This window comes from Acipenser ruthenus, chromosome 17, assembly GCF_902713425.1.
Source record: "Acipenser ruthenus chromosome 17, fAciRut3.2 maternal haplotype, whole genome shotgun sequence".
In the NCBI taxonomy this organism is placed as follows: Eukaryota; Metazoa; Chordata; class Actinopteri; order Acipenseriformes; family Acipenseridae; genus Acipenser; species Acipenser ruthenus.
In genome coordinates, this window is record NC_081205.1 from 28,448,418 (window position 1) to 28,471,605 (window position 23,188).

The following is a 23,188-nucleotide window of genomic DNA, read 5'->3' on the forward strand; positions in this document are numbered from 1 at the left end:
TGGGGTTGGTCCACATTTTGCCGCAATGACGGATTGCGGCCCTGAATGAGATATCCAAGGTCATCCCACTCAATCTCTATTGGATTGAGATCCAGGGATTGTGCTGACCAAGGAAGACTGCTCCTTGCAGACAATTCTGGGGGATGGCTGCATCATCATAATCATCTTCAAAGGTACCCTGACATTCTGTTAGCTGGATTTGATCAGCAACAATCTTCATGTACTTTTGCGACTTCCAGGGAAATCAAATCAAGTGCTTAATTAGATTTTTTGCATACTATACCTGTCTTTCTTTTGCACACTGTAATGTACAGTATCTGTCAAGAGCAGCCTGGCTTAGAATAAAAGGGTTACTTTATTGTGTGTGTTTGTATATCCTTTTTGTGTCTGTCGTAGATTTGTCTTGTCCAGTGTCAGTTGCTCTATCAGTGTTTAGCTTCTGAGCCATTAGCATTGTATCTGTGACTGTGCTTTTATATAATCTAAACTGTTTATCTTGTTTTGTCGTGCAGTTTAAACAGTCACAGTTATTGTAAAAAGGCTAACTGAATTAATCATGGAACACAAAATCCTAAATGGTGCAGATAATGTCAATATGTGTTACTATAGTACTACTATAGCCATGACCAAGTGTTTTGCATCACCCTGTCCAATTAACAAATGTTGCTCCATAAAGTCGAATGAAACCTGCTGAATAGTGTTACGTTAACATATTGAATTACATACCGCTTTGTAGTTTTCCATATACCTAACAAAAAACTGATCAAAATTGAAAAAATGTTACATTTCTAAATATAACATGAAATACTGTACTACTATTATGGCTCCCTGTAAACCTTTATATATATATTTTCTAGTTTCTTATACTACATGAATTCTAGGTGATGCAAAACTTTTGGCCATAGCTGTATACAGGAGAGATGACAGGACCAGGGGCCATAAAGAAAATTCAGAAAAGAAGAGACCGCATTTGTCACTGGTGAATAACCACTGAGACCTAACATGTTATTCAAAAAGCATGTGCCTGTAAGTTTTATTGCTGTAAAATCGTGGAACAGAAATAAAAAATCTACAGTATTTTGAAAAAAGGAACAATAATATTTACATTCTCCTTTATTATTTCAACATGTGTAAGTGTGTGCCTTACTGAATGCTTTTAATAGTGTTATGCAATATGGCAAATCCATTTTTTTTTTTACATACAGCAACCTAATACATATATAAACAATTGTAAGCATGTTTTGTTGTTATTATTATTATTTTTGAAATATACATTTCCAAAAAAAAAAGGGAACTCGTCGTCCTGTTTTTTAATGGCAAAATGCACTTTGTGAGGACAGTGAAAGATCACCTGTTGTTGGACCATTGGATAATGGATTCCCTGTGCCCTCTCAGTGCTGGACTTTGACATTGATTTAAAGGTGCAGTGTAACATTAACACATTCTGAACTTGTTGATATGTTGCCTGTACTTTGCCCTTTTTGGCTCACAGTGTGACAATGACAAGCATGTTTTAAGACTTCAGTCCAATCTAGTCCATTATAGAGAGAGAAAGAAAGAAGAACACTGAGCAAATTTATCCAAAACATGATTGATTATATGAAACTAATAAAAATGTTTCATACTGCCCAGTATAGGCATATGCAATACACACTCAAATTATCCAAAACACATAAGACCAAACAAAACGTGTCACCAGAGAGCAAGGGGAAATGATTTAATCTTTCTTTTTTTCATGTTTTTCTCTGACACGTGCAGCTAATATTTATCTCAGACTACCATTTTGTTTTTGCTATTTCACCCACTTTATAGGTCAGTGATTTGAACACAGCATGCTTTGAATGAAAGATAAGTCTTTCTGACAAAATATAATGTTGTGAGACCTGGATCAGCTTGTCACCAAAGGGTTTCTTATTTAATAGGGACCTCTGTGTACTGTGTTGTTTGTCATTGCTTTTCTCATTCCTAGAGTATCTGAGGAAAAATGAACATTTACACCTGAGTATTCCACATTCCTATCTGGGAGAGATGCCACGTTGACGACTGAAGCAGTACTACCAGTGTTTATTACAGCAATGCATTTTTCCCCAGATCTCCATACGCTGCCGATGGGCCACCTTAATACAAAAGCATAAAAAAGTGCCTTGGTTTGTACTGAATCACATGACACTGAATTGTGAATAGCGCAAACAAACCTTATGCACCAGTTACAATATATACAACAAAAAAGAAATGAAACACCACAAATTAAACCTTACATTTTGTGGTCATAATAACCCCTTTCTATCAATCAACACCTTAGGGGTAGCCCATAACTGTGTTATTTTCCTAATTCATTTTACATATGGAATCAAAACAAAAGAATGCTTTTGAATAAAACAGAAATACAAAAAGTGAATTTGATTCTTCGAAACAGTCTATACATACAAAGTTAAATTAAGCATATCAGATTTATGGCAATGACCTTGTGTTCCACATGCATGATGCATTAAGACATGTATGTGTAACAGGCTGTGAGTAATGTTAATCTGAGGCTGATGCATGTAACCCACTAAACACTATAGCGTTTCTGAAATGTATAGATACTTTTTTTTAATACAGGGTCTGGCATTTGTGTTGTAGTTACACAACTGTGTAATATACAATTATACAGGTTTAAGTAAATATTGCAAAGAGGTAAGCAGGTCAGCACATCTGCCAGGAGCCGGGTAACTACATTGTGCTCCAGACCATTGTTCATTGGGTTTGACTAATGCCTGTCAAGCTGCCCTTGTTTTTGCTCTGGTTGAAATATTGCTGACACAGAGACAGTTATGCCACAGGGTTTGTGACCTTCAGCTTGGGAGAGCAATATCTGAATAGTATTTTGGTACCACTTTGCAATGAACATGTTAAATATAATTATCTATTTCAGGTACAAACCTTAATTTGCATGCTGGCCAAGGTTTTACCAGCATTGCAGTTAAGACATGTATTTAAAAAAAAAAAAATCCAATTTAGTCTTTGTAATTCCTTCCACCTGTTATTTCTAATCGTCAATATCATCATCATTATCATTATTGCAGTGCAACCACTCTCTTACCACCACCAATTAGCTTCATATATCATTTGAATTGCTTTTTTCCATGTCTTTGTTTGCTGTTCTGTGCTGTTGACACAGCAAGGGATTTCTTTTTTTTTGTTGCATTCAAGAAACATCAACAAAAAATGTAGTAAACGGACATTAAGTTTGAAACATGTCCTTGTTCACTTATCCGTTTCCTCTTCCTGTTTCCTATAAGCCTCATTTAATACTTGGATCTCCTCCTGGTAACCCGGTTTCTCTCGGTGCTGCTTTTTACTGTTCTGTCTGTGCGCCTCCACAGTGTCAGGAATTGATATATTAATATCACTGTCAGGATTGTTTGTGGGTATAAAGAGTGAGTAAGAAGCAGTCTCGCCCAAGTCACAGGAAACAAATCTATTTTCCCTTCTGGAGTAACGTAGCGATGGCGATCTGGCATGGGTAGAAGACTGACTGATGTTACTAACTATAGACACTGTATCCATGGCCTCTTCATTGTCACAGATCTCCAGCACTTCCAAATGAATTTTTACATTGGTGTCTGCAATGCTGTTTGGAGAGTCGTCTGTGTTAGGCTCATGCCCCACACTTTTTGAGCGATAAACTTCAATTTTCTTATTTGTTGGGGTTATTGTTAGACCATCACTACTGACTTCGTAAGTGGAAAGTGAGAGAGTTTTCCCAGTGGGTGCATGGAGTGACACAGTTCCTTGAAATGCGCAAAGTGGAATAGCTAATCCCCCACTGGATCTCTAAAAAAAAAAAAAAAAAAACATGAGACACAAAATCTTTTCCTAATTATATACAGTATATGAAACCAATATAATCCATTCTGTAAGTTTTGTATCAATACTCAGCATGTTGAGTCTACGTGGCAGGCACCAAGAATCATTTATCTTTTGAAAACCGATCTAGGCCTTATATACTACACAATCAATTCTGTGACAGGAAATGTTCATTGACCTAACTATACACACTAGTATGCTAGAAGCACAGTATTGTGGCATTCTACACATAACTGAAATAATGGTGTTTTCAGTGAGCCTACATTATATAACTATTTGCATATGCTGCCTGCCTGCTATGCTTCACTTCACAGTAAAAAAAGATGGTTTAATACCTTAGAGGATATTGCAAATAACGGCAGCACAATAGTTCACATTATATTCACAGAACCATGTTCACTAAGCATAAAATACCTCAATCTTTTACCAAACACCATAAAAAATAAGACAAAGTGTAAAAATGACATTTGAAGCTACTTTTTAAACTTTATTAACAGCCTTTGTGTGAGGTCTACAATATACTTGCTGATAGTTTTAAGGCACTAAGGATACTATTTGCAAAGGTCTTTCTCCAAACCAAAAAGTGCATCATTTTACATAATTGATATTAAAAAGTAGCAACTCAAAGGGTTTAGTTGTGTGCTACATGTATGCTGGAGTGAAGACTTTGATAAATCTGATCCAATCTGATATACACACACACACACTTGCCATAACATTGCCATTAAGATGCAGGGCCACCATGTGCAGACGGGGTGCGCTTCCTAGCATAGGTATATATCTACAATAAGACTTGAAGAAGCAATGGAAATTGCTTGAATTAGCAGGCCTATGTTTCATATGGTTGGCTAGATGCTACATATGGAAATGGCGGTTAAATACATATTAGCATTGTAAGTATGTATTTAACAAGAGAAAGCACCTGATTAGATTAGAGTTGGCCGTAGAGCAATTGTATTACCTGCCGAGGCGTTCTTTCGGATTTACTTCGACACCATTCCCAGTCTGTGAGCTCTAGCTTGCGACAGTCTTCGTGGGACAATCTCCTTTCAGGGCCGTCAAACACTGGCAACCCATCAAGATTGTTTTCGTTGATTGGTGTTCCAGCAGCGCTGCTGTAAAATTCGTTAGACCCGGTGGCGCTGCAAGGCTTTGTCTCCAACTTGATTGCTTTGTTGAGTTCTGTCTGCAGGGAGCTGTCCCTCAAAGTTGTGGTTCTGAACTCAACGTTGGCGCGGCTCACCGGATTACTTTCTATCGGATCAGTTTTTGTCCCCTTGGTGTCGTAGTTCATAAGGTTGTGATATGATACGGATTTTTCACCAGAGCAATTGTTTGCCTGGTCTATTTTGTAAATCCCATACCCTTGATGGAAGGACATACTGAATTCAAAACCTCTCTTTTTGACTGCAGAAAAAAAGAAAAAAAAGAAGCGTTATGTTTGATATCTCATTATGTTTCTAATTTTACAAACGCTATCATTACATCTTACTTTAAGTATGTTTTACTTTTGATAATGATCAGACCTGAAGAGAATGAGACAAACTAACCACCCCTTACAGGTTTTGAGGCACGCATTTTATTATAATGTTATTATACGCAATAATAACATTATATACAGTATATAAAAAGTCTAATTAAAAAAAGACCCATTATTCAAAGCCAAGCCTGCGTGACTAGGAATTAGCAGCATACACTATTCATTGTATGAATAAGTGCCCTTGTACCACAGGTTACTATTCCAAAGGAAACTCAACGAGGTTTATTATTATTATTATTATTATTATTATTATTATTATTATTATTATTATTATTATTATTATTATTAATAATAATCTACTACGACTACTACTACTACGTCTACTACTACTACTACGTCTACTACTACTACTACTACTACTACTACTAATAATAATAATAATAATAATAATAATAATAATATAATAGCTGTCACAATTATTGGAACACAATGGAAATTATAGATGAGGATTTATTGCTTTTATAGGTTTGGATTGATTTTGAAAGACATTTGTCAAAACTAAAACACAAAATGCGTATTATTGTAAATTAAATTAACCAACCATGCACACACGAAAATACGTAAGAGGGAAACGTTTCATCCCACCATTGCTACTAGCTGCAGACAATTAAAAGCATAAAACTAAAAAACCACACCACGGTCCCAAGAGCCTTACCCCTTGCTGTGTTTGAAGACACCTCGTATGCATTTCTACTGCAATTAATAAAACAGCCACATGGCAGGTGGATCCAGCGCTCGGAAAGAACAAACACTGGCGTGACTGCAGCAGAGAGCAAGGTCAGAACAAAACTCAGGGTCTCAACAGACTGGCTCTTGAATTGAAGGACATGACTAACCAAGATCTGTATCTGAAAAAGAGAGGATCAGAAAGACATGTATTTATTTACAAACAGCAGGACAGCAGTATGAAGCATCTTGCTCTGATCTCCAAATTAGATATATAAATGTTTTATTTTGTTATGCATAACAAACTATTAAGAGCATATAGCATGCCCACCTAGTTGTCTCTTCATCACAATCAATAATAATAATAATAATAATAATAATAATAATAATAATAATAATAATAATAATAATAATAATAATAGATTACCATCATTGGCATCCACAAAATTATTCTAACCATAGCCAGAATTAAAGAAAAACGTTTCTGAGCAAAAAATATAGGAGAATTCCTGGACTTCCCAACATCCCTCTGATACTGAGAAGCAGTCGGGCTGGAAAAAGAATAAACCTCCACTTTGTTCTTTACAAGCACAGGCTCAGAATCATGATTCCTCTCCGCACAACTTCTAAAACTTTTCTCCAGGGGGTCTCCTTGAGGGAGAGACGACATATTACTAACCGATGTCGCCCCATCTGCAACGGGACCTCTCTCAATCTCGGAATAGCTGGGATTCAATCCCTTTTTTTGGTCACCCGAGCACAGCAGCTGGTTTGTAAGAGGTATGGAAAAAACGACTACTTTGCAGAAACACAAGGCATACAGAACAAAAAGGAAGATCACATAGGAGCTGGGACTCATTGCAAAGCAGCCCCAGTGTGTGGGAGCAAAGGTGCCCCAGCCACATAAAGGTAATATGCTTACAATCAAACTGACAATCCATATAGCTACTATAGCCCATATTATTTTCAGTGGTTGTTTGGCAGCCTGGAAAGCGCCAAACCGTTTGGTTATATAAAAAGTATAGGACACAATCAACGACGCCTTTAAATTGCTTGATACCCCCTGAAAGAGATACAGAAGCGCCGATGAAGTACACAGTGCGCTGGGTTGGTCTTTGCTCCCCCATTGTATGAACAGAAATAGAGACAAAGGTATCACGCTAATTAAATCGTCTACGGACAGAGACGCCACAATAAGTGAAAGCGAGGTCTTACTCCGCATCTTCAGTAAAGACAGCAGTGAATAGATGCTACCCGCAAAAGTTAGAATCGTTATACTCAACGACAAGCAGAAGAGTACCGCGTTGCCTTGTCTTTGTCCATTTTGCGAATCCATTCTTTCATAGGTTTCTGTAAAAAGGCTGGTTTTGTTGAAAGGCAGGGGACTGGGTGTTGCTGACATATTAATGAAGATTATCGTACCCCCTTTAGATACTTTAATATCGCTTATTCGGATCCAGTCTGACTTCTATGCTCCTCAGTTGCTAGAACTCCTGCAAAGTAAGTCCACTATTAGGGTTGATATCCAGGGTTCACTGTTCTATGTAACAGATGCACCTTTCCTCTCGTTCTCTGAGAGCATACTAACACCACATCCAGCCGAGGCGATAAAACAATCCTTGGGTTGAATCTGAACACTGGTTCTTCATAACGGTTCTGAAGCTGCAAGTCTCTGTTTTCGAGCTGCCGTTCCTTGGGCATAAAGGTAAGTGAAGTGTAGACTCGAATAGCAAACGTCAGTGCTAAAAGACACCACCCTGGTTTAGCGCCGTAGATTGAGATAGTAATGAATGCAATCGTGATGTGTTGCTGCTCTCTGTCTCGGGCTGCAAGTGGGAGGAGTAGTTTTCTAACCCCTCAGCTTTCTCTAACTCAAACATTCAATTCCCCAATGCAAACTTGACAACTCCTGCACACGTTTGTTGCGCGTATTCTTTCTTTGATGATATAGCATTCCATGTTCCACAGTTTCACTCCAAGGGCAAAACTTGTTTTCCATACATTTTCCATAAAAATAATTGGCTTTCAAGTGTATAGAGGCGAGTTAAATTTTGCGTTAGCCTAATAATGGATTTTTTAAAAAATTCTTTAAAGGTGTAGAGGGAAAGGGTTTCATTTCATATACCATTTTCACTGCATCCCATATGATTGTGAAGCTGGACTTCTTATTCATAAAAAGTATCTGAAGCTTTGCTTTGCTTTGTTCATCATTTTTGACTCCTGGATTAAAAATCTGCCATTTTTTGACCGTGTCTGAACAATGTTCAGGACATAAAGTAGGCCTACCCATATGAGAATATCAGTATTTATCCCATGGGCTTGCAGAATTATAACTAATTATAACACTAATAAACCCAGATGGATAACGTTAATGACTTTTCTTTTATTAATAATAATAATAATAATAATAATAATAATAATAATAATAATAATAATAATAATAATAATAATAAAAACAAAACAGAATCAGCAATATTTCCAAAAGGGATGATTTTCAGTAAATTGTAACTCTCTGATGCAAAACTGTGATTTCTTCTATCGATTGTTTAATTATTAAGTACTAAATAAGATGAGGGACACAGAATGTCAAAACACCGCATAGGCTTGCTATAGACAGCAGTTGTCATTATCCTGTGTTCATTGAAGCAAAGGACAATGGGAAGAAAGAAGATCTTGCCCTTGTCGTCGTCGTCGTCCCCCTCCCATGTATTACGTCACTGTATTATTCGCCCAAGGTACGCTCCATTGAAAAAGCAATGATTTTGTCAGAGGCTTTTAATTGCAATGTGGACTGAAGTTCATACGAGTTCATGCATACTAGACCTATGTTTCCAGTGATACTTATTATCCATCGATGCGATCGTACCTCGTATCCAATTGTCATGAAACTTGGTAGTAACATTATTAGTTATTGAAAATACTGGATTCTGGGGATACACGGGGGTGTCTGTATGTCCGTTCATCCATCTCGGTACTGTATGTCACACTTACATTTTTGCATTAACCTGGCGAATTGCTAATTCTTATTTTATACTAGTTTGTATTATTATTAGTATTATTACGATTACATATTGTTATGTTATTATCATACTGATAGCTCTAATTCTGAACGTACAGCCGTGGCTGTATGCTACTGACATGCTTGTTTAGTAAGTCATCTATTATTTAATGCATATGATACATCGACTGTCGTGTTATAGTATAGCATCCCTGCTGGAATCCATTAATCAAATCCTCTTCAAGCTAAACCCTTGCTCTGCGGCGTTGGTGGCTGTACGAACTCTGCAGAATCCACTGATGAAATAAGGTTTGGGAAAATAGAACTATCTGCTAGTGCCAAACTTAATCTTTGTTATTGGCACAATTATGACGCCAGCTCTATACTGTGGACACGATCAAATGAATGTAATGTGATTCTGTGACTTGCTCCTTTTTCACAATGAAATTCAGTTTAGCTGAATTGAATTTGAAAACTCACTAACATGCACTTTCAAAAATACCTCTGCTCAGCTAAGCAGATTCATTTCAGACTTTATTAAAGTCCTCCCTTTCAAGTAAAATTTTAATTCAAAATGTGACTTCATAGCATTCCCATTACTTACCCATTATGGACAAATCTTCATTATATATTTATGTACAGTAGATATATTATCAGAAATCTTCACTTTTTCTTTTTTTTTTTGTATTTGAAAAAAAATATTGTTGGGATAGAAAGTTGATTCGTTTCTTTTCCAGTTTGGTCCCCAGTTCTGGATTAAAAAGCAACATTGCTTTAGAAATGAAATCGCACAACCAATAGAAAATAACAACAAAAAAAGCATGAATTAAAACAAAAATGTAGTTCTTGGACCACATTGGGAGAAAATAATATATTATTTGGTAGCCAGGGTTTAAAAACTGATGCCTACATATGACCTGATCTACTCTGTGTGGATTTATATTGCAGCTTCTTAAAACACTTACTGAGCACTGTGGCTTTTATTGTTTTGGCTGTGTTTATGCCACACTAAGCAATATTGTTGCTAGTTCTAAGCCCAGAGAGAGAAAAAAAGCTAATCACTTTCTATAAAGTGCATTCATTCGGGAATCTAAATTTATAGTAAAGATAGATAAATCACAAAGCATTTGTTTCTGTATCCAAGGACAAACATTAAAATGAACCGACCCAGTGAACAAAGAATAATAATAGTAATAATAATATTAGTAAAAATATGATCACTTCATAATTATTGCTGCTGTAGCCTTTATTGTAGTTGAATCAAATATCGGTGTATAAAACAGCAGCATTTAAATTATTAGGTAGAACTGTATGCCATCAAGAAACAATCACATATTTCTGTAAGTATGTATGTATGTATGTATGTATGTATGTATGTATGTATGTATGTATGTATGTATGTATGTACGGTATGTATGTATGTACGGTATGTATGTATGTATGTATGTATGTATGTATGTATGTATGTATGTATGTATGTATGTACGGTATGTATGTATGTACAACCACATGCTACAAAATAAGTGCATGGTGATTACCTTAGTATATTATTTGCACATGTTTAGCCCAATATTTACCTGATCTGATTAATATCATATATGATCAGTACAAGAGGTAAATCATGAGATTTTCAACTCCAATTGGAGCTGATCCGTAAAAACAAAACTATGTTCGGTTAGCCCACTGAATTGTTGAGACTGACCTGCTTGTGGGTAAGGGGGTCCCCATTGGCCCATATGAGATTTCTTTGTCCTGTTAAGTGGGTTGATTATAATCAGATTGGCCAATAATTGCTTTCTTGAAAATGTTTCTTCTGGGTAATATACTGATATATTATTATGATACTAGAAATACACACACCTGCCTTGTAACATCATCCTGGGTAATCTAAACCATGTATGAATTAGCCTCTCCACACCATCACTTAATTAAATGTAAATATTGAATTTCTAATTTCAAGGTATCCTGTTACAGCTCAGGCACTTGGAAAGAGAACTACAATATTAGTATTGGTTGTGAAATGTTCCCAACAAAATTAAGGCAGGGGATAAATCAATTTTGACATTACAACAGGGGAATTACTCTAAAAATGTTTTATACATAATACATATGTTCCAAGCAGACAAACTCCAGCTTATGTAAGGTAATATGTGACATGGCTGATGTAACATTTCTGTCAGAATTGCTGAAAGGATGAAATAAAAAGTTTTTAGTTCTTCAAAGAAACAGATGCAATTCATCTCTCATTTAAATGAACATTTAAGTAAATAAATACATAAATAAATACATTACCTTTTTATTTGGCTTCTCCATCACAGCAGGTGCTCATTATATGTGCTTCAGAAGTACAGTATTCAGATTAATTTAGTAATCCTATTTTACTCAATGGTAAATGCATATGCAGAATAGGCTGTTGCATCAAAGTGAAATTAGATTTGCAAATATTGTTCAGCATTTTACATAAAGACAGAAATGTTCTCAGTATAAGCTCTCAGTCTGTCACAGAGCCAAGTATATTGCCCTTGGGCAGGGATATGCAAAAGAAGGTTGTTGGAAGAAGGTGATTACATTAACAATACCACTGTACGTTAATATCAAGGCCATAATCAGCTATTAGGCACCCATTAGGCACCTCATACATACATACAAGTCCTGCTGCTATCTGTAGCCTGTGTACTCTTCAAAATCTTTTACTGTCATTGCAGACTACAGCGACACCATACGGGGGTGCATGGGTAAGTGATTTTTAATGGCTGGTTATGGCCCTGAATATGTTTTGTCATAAGTAAACTATCAAAATCGTTTGGCCTTTCAGCGTAAAAAAGGTGTATTAGAAGACATGTTCCACACTAGGGCAGGGCCATCCATTCAGTTAGACAGGTCTGTAAAGCGGCCTGGAAATCTTTAGAACCTGCTGGAGACCTCATCACCTGAAGTTGGAATTTATATCCCTACACACCACAAGGGAACAAAGGCAAAAAAGAACTACTTTCCTCCACCTAGAAAAACAGACATACAGTATAAGCACAGCCCATATTGACATATGATCTCAATAATACCCGAGAAGTAATTACTAGTCTCCTGTACGTACAGTTCATTTAAAACACCATGTAACATCATTAATCTCAACATAATTATTGGAACTTCAATCAACTGAAAGGAATAATTATGAGCAAAGTATGGAATTTCTTTATAATAAGCATAATGTAAAGGCACACAAATTCAATTTTATTGTTCATAACTGCGCATAGAAATATAGTCAATTACACTGTGATTCTGTGTTTGATGTAAAATGTTTAACTTACTAGGATTTCTTGAAAACTCTAAACTAAAATTTATGTTTTGACTTAATAATGGACATAACTGCACATTGAATTATTTGGAGAGCATCACTGTGTTGTACATATGCAGAGGTGTGAATCAGTAATTCCATAAACACTCTGCATTTTGTATGCCATACAGTACACACAGTGTCAAAGGGCCTCAGTCAGGATTTTTGAAAGTGTGTGTTTGCCCATAGTACACATTTTCAGGGAACATATAATTACCCAATCGCTTAATAAAAAAAAAAAAAAAACTTTGACAGATGCAAGTGAATTACAACATGCCAGATACATTTCTGATCATAAGAGTAAATAGATGTACTGCATTGTAGGAGGGACGAAATCCCAGAGAGTGCATTTATGCCGGTGATTCTCGATGCCTGAAAAGGGCTATAGGGTTTACTTGAGTGGATCCTTTCTGTCTCGAGTTTTCATTTCAATTCTCTGTCAGCTTCGTTTGGCTGCATTCCCACTGCAAGCATGTCGCATCATTGATTGTTCTCCCTGCCGCCTTATACTATATGGAAGCTCTTCAAGGCATTCAGCAGAGGTCATCCAATGTGACCTCCCAGAAAGAATAACAGGACTAATAAGAACATGCAGGAAGATGAAGATGCGACTTATATGTGCTATACCATGCAGTATGTTTCCATATCCAAAATGACCTAGTACTGTAAATTACAAGTTTTCATTTATTACTGTTAAGAAATTGATGTCTACAATTATTTAGCATATATATATATATATATATATATATATATATATATATATATATATATATATACACACAATTACTGTGTGTTTATTTAAGCACCATTTAATAATGGGATTGAGTGGGAGGTTCAATTTTCTTTTATACTGCAAAGGCCCTAGACTTATTTGAGACCCTTTAGATCAATACAGCACACTTCAGTACGAGAAGTTTAATCAAAAAAGGAATATATAAAACTTTATCCACAATATTAACATGCATATGGATTCTAATATTCTAATGACATTCATGGATGCTGACAAGAGTATTACACAGTTCATTACGGGAACAGTGCAAATGGAGAACACAGTGTGATTATTTTTAATATATACTATGTGGCTGATGTAAGGATAGGCGTAGTGCAAGCAATTGCGGCTACAAAATCCGTATTGGATCAGCCTGGCAATTGTTTTGCACTGCAGCCTATATAAGCTTAAGAGCAATGCAAATTACTCAACACCCACAAATAACAATCGGCAATGAGGGTCACAATGAGCGCTGCCTGTGCATCGGGTTATTTAGCGGCCGCACTTACAGTCCAGTGGTGAGGTGAGTTAGGAGTACAGAGAGCAGTAGGCACTGTATGAGATTTGTGGAGCACGAAAATCAAAGCAAACAAAAAAATATGTTGGAGGAAGTACAGCAAAGTCCTTTTGGCACACCGGAAAAAAAAGTTTTCTGAGAAGGAGCTGAGAGTCCTTACAGCTGAGGTCACTTAGCATGAAATTGAGTTATTTGGAAAAACCTCAGCCAACATTAGTTATGCTACCAAAGAGGCCATGTGGTCCTCTATAGTGGAGAAAGTCAATGCTGTTGGTGTTGCCAGGAGGACAGTCAACCAGGTGATGAAAAGGTGAAATTCAGCTATTAGGTCTAAGATGACCCACGGAGTAAGACAATAATGCTTTAGCACTGCATCCTTCGAAGGTTTTCCTGCCTGTGGTCAAACAGAAGCCATCCTGAGGCCAATGACAGGTCTCTGAAGGTGTGTGGTTTTATACAATACAACTTAATTTTATATAGTGCTCTTCATGCAAGCATCCCAGAGCGCTTTACAATAAAAACAATAAAAAGGAAGCCAGCGGCCTAGCAATCCAGCTAAAAAATAAGCACATGGTTATAGCACAATTTTATTAAACAGATAATGTGAAAGCTTATTTTGGTATTATAATTTGACACCACTGCACAATGAATATTACCAATTAAGATGGCAATTTATGTGGGTCCAGGTATTACTTGATATTCGTAACATTTTCTTATGGACAATTGCCTGAACAGCTAAATGCATCAAAAACCGATAAAGGCAAACTGCTTTTGTACATGATATCCACTTTAACAGAAAACAATCTAAAACTAAAATGATTCAACCCTTGAATAATATTCTTAAGCTATAAATTCACTCTAAGCAAGCTATTTACAGGCTGATATCAAATTAACTGCAAAACGTTGTTCATAGATTCCCTGACTGGGATATAGCATGTGATATGTATGTAGTTTGAAAGTTAATACAAATTAGCATATTTATAGAAACAGATAGAGTGTATTTGTATAGCGTTTTGAATTATTTCAGAATTGTTTATTTTGAGATCAGTCATTCTATGAATAATGTAGCTCTAGTCCATGTGTCATCAGGTACTTTGAACTATGTGTCAGACTTTTAAAAAAACGATCTCAAAAAGAGTGAATTGTATTTGAATGAAAATGGGTGCGTTTAAAATGAGTATGTTTCCTTGAAAGGAAGATGTACCAATAGTTTCCTGCTTTCAGCAATGGCATATGTGACTCAATTACTGGAGCACAGCATGTTTCATGTGTAATTATATTAGAAGCATGTTAATCATAATTACATTTCAAAATAGTGCTCTTGTATTTCCCATTGGTTTTCTCCAGAAATAAACAACATATTTTCAGTAATGACCATAAGATAAGTGCATAAGATAAGGTGTTATTCCTGTGGTATATTTTAAAGTGTTACCAAAAAGACAACTTAAAAAAAGAATTCACAAATGTAGAGGGATTTCTTTTAATTAAAATCACCATTTTTGGTATTCAGACTGGCAGCAAGCACTCTGGATTGTTCAGTAAGAAAGGCTTCTATTCCAACAAATTCCTGAAATACAATAAACTCTGCTATCTCTAAGACAACCAATATCACGACACACAGACGTCAAAACCTTTCCCACGTACATCACTCTGACGCATACACCAGCACTGCACTTTCTACAAAGACAGCACAGTGGGTTTTGTATTTTCTGTTTAAATATTAATGCACATGAGAATTCTCCATGTATTGACTTGATTAAATTTGCATTGTGCTTTCTTTCTGAAGCACTGGAGTATACAATACACCTGGTCTGTGTTTTTTTTTTTTCAACAGAATGATACATACATTCACCAGCTATAAAGTTTGCTTTATAATTTTTACTCAATTTGATTGTAGTCAGCTAGGAACACCCTACATAGTCATCTGCAAAAATGAAATGCTGATATAATGCACACTTCAGAATACGGGTTCCTTTTAAAGTAGTATTTTCATTATGGGGTTGTCTGATGAGGGCACTATAGCCACATTCTAACTGGGTTGTCATGTTTAAAAGACCTCTCGAGGTCTCTGTAAAAGAAGGGAATAGACAGACGGGGAAATGTGATATATGGAAGGCTGCACCTCACCCGAAGAGAGTTCTTGCAAACAGCTAGTTATTAGGACCAGCTGGGTTGGCTTATTCGAGAATATATTTTAGTTAATCACACCCTCTATGGTCAAGTTTTTAGTTGCTGCACTTTACTAGATATTAAATGAGATGGGCACATAAAAAATATTATTCCATTAGCATTGATTGTATTTGCAGTAATGATCATCGACACTTATTATAATTAACTGCATTTGGAAATCTTCCAATTCAGTCCTTCAGAACAGACCTTTATTAATGTTGTTCTGTATACAATAATTTGTTTAACATGTGCAATGACAGGTGCTAAAAACTATTTTCCCACAGGACAGTTCCAATAGAAGATTGATACAGCGGTCTGTTCAATTCATCTAAGCAATATATCTGTATATAAATGCAGCTTTTTAGTATTTCCCATTTCCACTATGATTCATACGGTTTGAGACAGCTTATTCATCCAGGAATGTTAATAGAACCTCACACTGTGCTAACAGACTGCCATCTATTGGTGCTGTAGAGGTGGGAGTTTTAAGTGTGAGCCAAGCTGGCCAAACCATTGTTTTTTGTAAAGTTGAACCAAGGGCTTACTGTAGAATCAAGACAGCTGTAAGGACAGCCAGCACTCTGCTTATGCCCTGCAAATAGGCTTGCAGTCTTAAATGAGTATTAGTGAGATTTTAAAATCTATTTTCTTACCTATTAGTATTATTGTAAATACTGGTTGTTTTTTTTTTTAATTATGATAATTCTGCCAAAAATCCTCACATCTCATATATTTTGTCGATGAAAAAAATAGCGCTGAGGTAAAAAGCTTCATCTTTGTATATTTAGTTGAACTCTGTGATTGATGTTTTTGTGAAACGCTTTGAATTTATGGAAGATATAATACATCTGCTTGATATTTAAGTTGTCTCAAGACCAACACTGCTTTGGATTAGAAATTAGAATAATCAATTTTTGGTTAGGTTCTGTTTAAAAAAAAAAAAAAATGAATTGAAATTACTAACCAAAACTTTAATGGCTTGTCTCTTCTTATCACAATTTAGTTAAACTACAAAGTGCTGGCACTTTAACTGTTAATTAAAATGTGAAATAGGCCTAAATATTGTGACAGCTGCAGATGAGAACATAGCCTTCAATAAAACAGACTGGCAGCTATTTGATATGAAATTCAAACATTACTCAGTATTTTAACAGGCTTTGCCAACAGAGTACAAATATCTCATCAAATGTTTTTACGTTGGAATCAGGCCAAACAAAAGCCAAGCCAGCTACAGACATTTATAACAAAAAAAAAAAAAAACAACAAAAAAAAGATTACCTCTGAATATTGGTGTGGCGGAATTATGAAAACATTTCATATAAAACATTTTGTTTAAGTTGAATGGCATTCTAAGATGTATCTTTTTTTTACATACACTAATTGCCTTGAAGAAAAGTTCTAATGTCAAAATCACATTAAAAGGAACAGAATGCATCACATACTGTATATTTCACCATTTCACATTTCACGGCAATACTAAAGTAACACAATTCCATATCAGCACGAATTCAGACTATATACTAGGAATCCCTGCATTTAAAAAGCATACCATAGAAAGCACGTCTTTTGAAAAGTTATTTACAGCAAACACTAGAGGGCAGTCTTTTAATACATATCTAATGTTGGCCCACATTGAAGGCAAAATGCGAGCTTTACACAGGATTAAATTGGTATCTACCTGCACATGTATGGTGCGCTTCCTTTACAAGAGTGGTAACAAAGACGTGAGTTGAAGTGAGAAGGTGGAGATCATTTATAGGCTGTACCTCGCTTCTGCACATTCCCTTAGACACTTGCTAACCCTGTTGGACATATACATGTATGTAGTTTTCTGTAAAGCAATTCTGCTGAAACTTGATTGTATAAAATATAATTGAATTTACCATACATCTATCATGTCACCCTTTCTTTGCTGCATATTTGAAATAAAATGGAACTTACAGAACTGACTGGTAATTGATTGCTATGCGTGTGAAACCTACATCCAGTGAAACCATCTGAGTACTTAAAACAGGACTGGACTATGTTAATGTTGTTGGCATGTTAATGTGATAGTACAAGCCACATTTAGTGACTATGCCTCAATGATAACCCTGATGAAGCTAATAGATTGTATTACTTGTATTGTAACGCTTGAAATGTTTTTGCTTACGATTGTAAGTCGCCCTGGATAAGGGCGTCTGCTAAGAAATAAATAATAATAATAATAATAATAATAATAATAATAAAAATAGATGCATAGACAAAACAAACAACTGGCAAATATCATAAGGAGTGGGATCTGCAGCCTACATCTGCAACCCCCCCCCCCTCCCCCTCCCCAACTAGCTGAGTTGGGCTATATCTCTCAGTAACAGTATAGTGGTGACATTTAAAATCCATAAACTCTGTGTGAGGGGTACATTGAAACAGAACAAGTGAATCCTTCATGGTAACAACCCCAGGATAAGACATTTTTGATAGTGTGCCATATCCTGTACGATACTGTTTTTTGAACGTGTCGTTAAATTAGATTGGCCAGCACTGCCCCTCAGGCGATTACAATGTTCAAGTCCCTGGGAGGTTGATGGAGCCATTTTCCATCTTAAGCACAGCCAGGTGGACATGTTGGCGAGGGTCTGGATGCTAAGCAGGCACAAACATTATGAGATGTAAAGATTTTGCCTTGCACTTAGGCAATTGCTGACCCTCCAAAAACTTACAAGGTGCAAACCATTGTAGAAGCGAGTAATTAAGAGCTTTATAAAACCACACACCTTCAGAGACCTGTCATTGGCTTCAGGATGGATGCTGTGGTAGACTTTCTAATGTGACGACGCTTGGCTCTTGTGGAGGACAGGCAGGAAAACCTTCAGAGGATGCCGGAGGATGCGGTGGTAATGCGTTACTGTGAATGTCATCACCTTTTTATCAGTTGGTAGTCCTAATAGCTGAATTTCACCTTTTCATCCATCACCTGGTTGACTGTCCTCCTGGTAACACCAACAGCATTGACTTTCTCCACTATAGAGGACCACATGGCCTCCTTGGTAGCATAACTAATGTTGGCTGAGGCTTTTCCAAATAACTCAATTTCATGCTGAGTGACCTCAGCTGTAAGGACCCTCAGCTCCTCCTCAGAAAACTTTTCTTTTCTTTTCCGTGCGCCAAGGGGACTTATATTTTTTTGTTTGGCTTGACCTCATACAGCACCTACTGCTCTCTGTACTCCTAACTCACCTCATCTCTGGGCTGTAAGTGTGGCCGCTAAATAACCCTCATTATCATGATTGCAGCTCGTTATTTGTGGGTGTTGAGTAATTTGCATTGCTCTTAAGCTTACATAGGCTGCAGTGCAAAATAATTGTCTGGCTGCCAGCCAATATGGATTTTGTAGCCGCAGTTGCTTGCACTACGCCTATCCTTACATCAGCCCCATAATGTCATTTTTGGCAGCCACGATAGGCACAATTCTCTTACCCTATAAAATACAAGATTCATGGACAACATGTTTTATCGTCACTGCACACAGCAAAATGTTCAGCTATATTTTAGTTTTGATATATTTTCTGCTTATCCCAGTAATGTTTTACACTGGCAAGAGAATGTCAACCTTTAATTACAAGTTATGCATGTGATCCAATACCAAAGAAAATCTACTAAACGATGAGATACAATTTTGCTTTGGTTGCAGTTCCATTTATAGGTGTTGAGTGCTTTTGAAATATGTATTGTGACAGCTTTCATGTAGCATTGGCCACTTAACATACCTCAGGCAGTTACCTTTGCCAGAATTAATCCAGTATGTTTCAGAAAAATAAGACTGCAAAAATGATCAAGCATGGAATTACTGCATAGTGGGTGATCTTTTAAAACAGTTTAGAGGACATTTTCAATTTTTCTATATTCCAAGTATACAAGATCTTGTGAATAGTAGTGTTTGACTGTTAACTGTAAATGTTTAAGATAACTCCAAATACAATACTATGGTCCAATGTGTTACTGTAGGGACCTCTGATGGAAACCTATATTAAACTCTTAATGGAAATTAATTATAACTAGGGGAGATCGTTTCAGCACTTTACGGACTATACATAATTTTTTAATCAATTACAGATCGGAAAAATGTAAGTTGTTGAAAGAGTGGGATGGCCTAGAAATCAACTGTGTTCTTTTTGGAATTATTAATTAGAGTATGTGCTCTACAGGATTTGGAGTAAATGACATCTGAAACAGGGAGCTTAGTCTCGAATACCTGGACAATTACAGTTTAAAACCACCTACTTTCTAAGCATGCTATTGTTTGATTTAGTCATTTTTCAGAGCTGATATATTTAGTATATTTTCACAGCATTAAGACTCTTTGGGAAGTAATATTTCCAGTAAGCCTGAATACATGGTGTTTTTTGATCAGTGTTTAATGGGAAACTAAACTCTTTTAATATACATGTCTCAGACTTTGATCACTGCCCAGTTTGGTTTATAATCCCATAGTTACACAATGAAAATTGATTTAATTGTCTACTTGAGGAGAGTTGATACCCAGATGAACACAATTGCTATAGTGTGTCTTCTTTTTATGAAATATCTGTTTCTCTTAACCACAAAGGAGCTCTATCTAAGAGGGAGAGGTCAGTGAAATAATTGGGTTCCACTTCAATATGGGAGTGAGTGAAACAAGCTGTTAACAGTTAAAAACATGCCCATGTCCATGTTTCTATTTATTTAGTGAAGTTACATTTGAAAATCCACTCCTACTTTGAATATATGACACTACTGGCTTTGTCTTATGACATGTTTTGTTTCCAGCAATGCGAAAACTTCAGCCGTCCTACATTCCCACTCTGTTGAAAGACTAGAGTTTATTCAGACATATGCCAATGTTATTACCTCAAGAATGCAATCTTTGTAGTGAGGTTTTCATAGACTGCATTTGTTAAACAGCAAGTTGTCCAAACACAACACAATGATATATCTCTTTGAACAAATATGCATGCTTGCAGTAAGTGGAAGTAGTCCTTTGCCATTCAAGCACGCTGTAACTACTGGACAAATGAAACCTGTTTAAGCACGTGTTTATTAGCATATGTCATTTTACCGGGATTTTAACATGACTCATATTGGCGACTAGTGGCAAATGATTTACTGTGTATGTGACAACTGTATTCCGGTTCTACCAGTAACAATGTAATATTATAATAAAAGATTGCGACTTGCTCTAATTTGCACTTCTTTGTCTCATACAGCTATTTGCATATCTTAAAATAAATCACATAATAAAAGAGGGACCAGTGACAATGTTGCCTGTGCTGTAATAAGAAACACTGCAGTGTATTTCAAAGCCTTGGTTAGTACTCAGAAGAAGAAACTTGTAAAGATACAAAAATTATATAGTTTTTTACTACAGCAGGTAGTGAATGTAATTAACACAAAAGATGTTAATGGTTAATGTTCTTTACTATGTCTTTATTGTTCTAAATAGACTGTAACCAAGGAAACAAGCCACCCCTATCACTGTAAAAACCTGCTGAATAATAGGGTTTAGTCCAACTAAATCCCACCACTCATTATAATGCAGCCGTTGTAATAACTCATTGAAATTAACCTCTCGCCTCTTGAGATTCAAAACTAAAGATAAAACTATAGAAGCTCATAAATTAAAATAGACATATGCTTGTATAAATTGAGCAACAATAAATAAAAAAGCAATCTGCCGAGTCTGTGTACTTTATAAGGTAACAAGAGACAGACAAAGGCAAAAACTTTTTTCTCCCAGATAAAACCTATACTGTGTTTTTTTTGTCATATGTTGTATCTTATTGAAATGTGCCACTTGAACTAATTTGTTGCTTTCAGAAACAAAGACAATACACTTTTCATGCTCTGTGTAAAAAGCATCCTCTAGTTGGAAGATGGATCAAAGACTGAAACCTTAGATCAAAGTACTCCGACACAGCTTTGATTATGTTATGGAAATTTTGACTGACATTCATTGAACCCTACTATTAAACACACAGCTGCAGATTTGCTAAGATGTTCTGCTTCGGTGCAAAACCCATCCCTTCTCTCTTTCAGAAAGGAATTTTACAACTTAAAGTTACAAAGATGTAAAGCAACAAAGACACAAGCTCCTAAATTAACTCCCCTGAATAGTTTCTTACAACAAAGATGTTTTTATAAAAGTACATTTTCTCTTGCTTTAGACGGAAACTTTCCACTTGAGCCAAGTTACTTTGTAACCCAGGCCTACAGTCATGTTTACAGTATATTTCTGTCAGTGATATGCAAGTCAAATGTGACAATACATTTTATTGTATGAAACACTACACTTCCTAAACTGTCTGAACTGTTTTATGATGTGCCTTGCAGGATGTGAGCTGAGAATTAACCTCAAGTCTTAATTAGTCCCATAGATATAATAAAATAAAACAATATTCTCACCAGACACATTGGAGCCGCAGTTACAAGGAGAATCGTGTATTAAGATAGTAAATAAAGAAGAATGATTAACATTAAACGCTAATGCGCAGATTTAGGATTGATTCAGTGTTGAGTGGATTTTATCAAGAATAAAGGTAAGCCAATACAAAAGGAAATGTTGAGTTTTCTGGTTTGCAGTTTTCGGTCTTTGGAGCTTTAAATTATACAATAGGTTGACTGATCGTGATAATTTAAGACTCAGTATCTACCATTGCCTTTCCATGTGAAAAAATACACTACAGTATTCTCCAGTTTTGGCTATATCTATCTATCTATCTATCTATCTATCTATCTATCTATCTATCTATATATATATATATATATATATATATATATATATATATATATATATATATATATATATATAAATGTATGTATATATATATATATATATATATATATATATATATATATATATATATATATATATATATATATATATATAAGTTTAGAAGAACCTTCTCTATGAATCACAGTATACATATGGGCAGCAGTGTGGAGTAGTGGTTAGGGCTCTGGGCTCTTGACCGGAGGGTCGTGGGTTTAATCCCAGGTGGGGGGCGCTGCTGCTGTACCCTTGAGCAAGGTACTTTACCTAGAAAACCTGACTATATAAATGGGTAATTGTATGAAAAAATAATGTGTAAAAAAAAAATAATGTGATTGTATGTAAAAATAAAGTGATATCTTGTAACAATTGTAAGTCACCCTGGATAAGGGTGTCTGCTAAGAAATAAAAAATAACATATGACATGGTGTCATCAGGAAGCTAGATTGTCTTACTGGCAGATTTGAGATTTTTTTTAAATTCTTGTTCTTAAAAAAAAAATGGGGAATGACATGAATTGCATCAAACACATATCTATGGTTAACAAAAACAAAACTAAATA

General features: G+C 35.8%; 1 protein-coding gene across 1 annotated transcript; it reads right to left on the minus strand.

Moving 5' to 3' along the window:
* Positions 1-1,026: 1,026 nt before the first annotated feature.
* LOC117423764 (probable G-protein coupled receptor 149) lies at positions 1,027-7,868 on the minus strand. Its single transcript, XM_034039904.3, has 4 exons — positions 6,483-7,868; positions 6,045-6,237; positions 4,811-5,256; positions 1,027-3,816 (listed from the first exon to the last, which is right to left on the minus strand). The coding sequence occupies exons 1-4, from the start codon at positions 7,455-7,457 to the stop codon at positions 3,247-3,249; spliced, it is 2,184 nt and encodes a 727-aa protein (XP_033895795.3). The 5' UTR covers positions 7,458-7,868; the 3' UTR covers positions 1,027-3,246.
* Positions 7,869-23,188: the final 15,320 nt, after the last annotated feature.

What these genes read in the sequence shown, in the direction of transcription:
- LOC117423764 (XM_034039904.3), bottom strand. Translation starts at nt 7,457, where the DNA reads ATGTCAGCAACACCCAGTCCCCTGCCTTTCAACAAAACCAGCCTTTTT. An exon ending in GTCTTCAAACACAGCAAGGG is followed by an intron (nt 5,257 to 6,044) that starts GTAAGGCTCTTG and finishes TTTTTTCTGCAG; the next exon opens with TCAAAAAGAGAGGTTTTGAA. An exon ending in CCGAAAGAACGCCTCGGCAG is followed by an intron (nt 3,817 to 4,810) that starts GTAATACAATTG and finishes TTTTTTTTTTAG; the next exon opens with AGATCCAGTGGGGGATTAGC.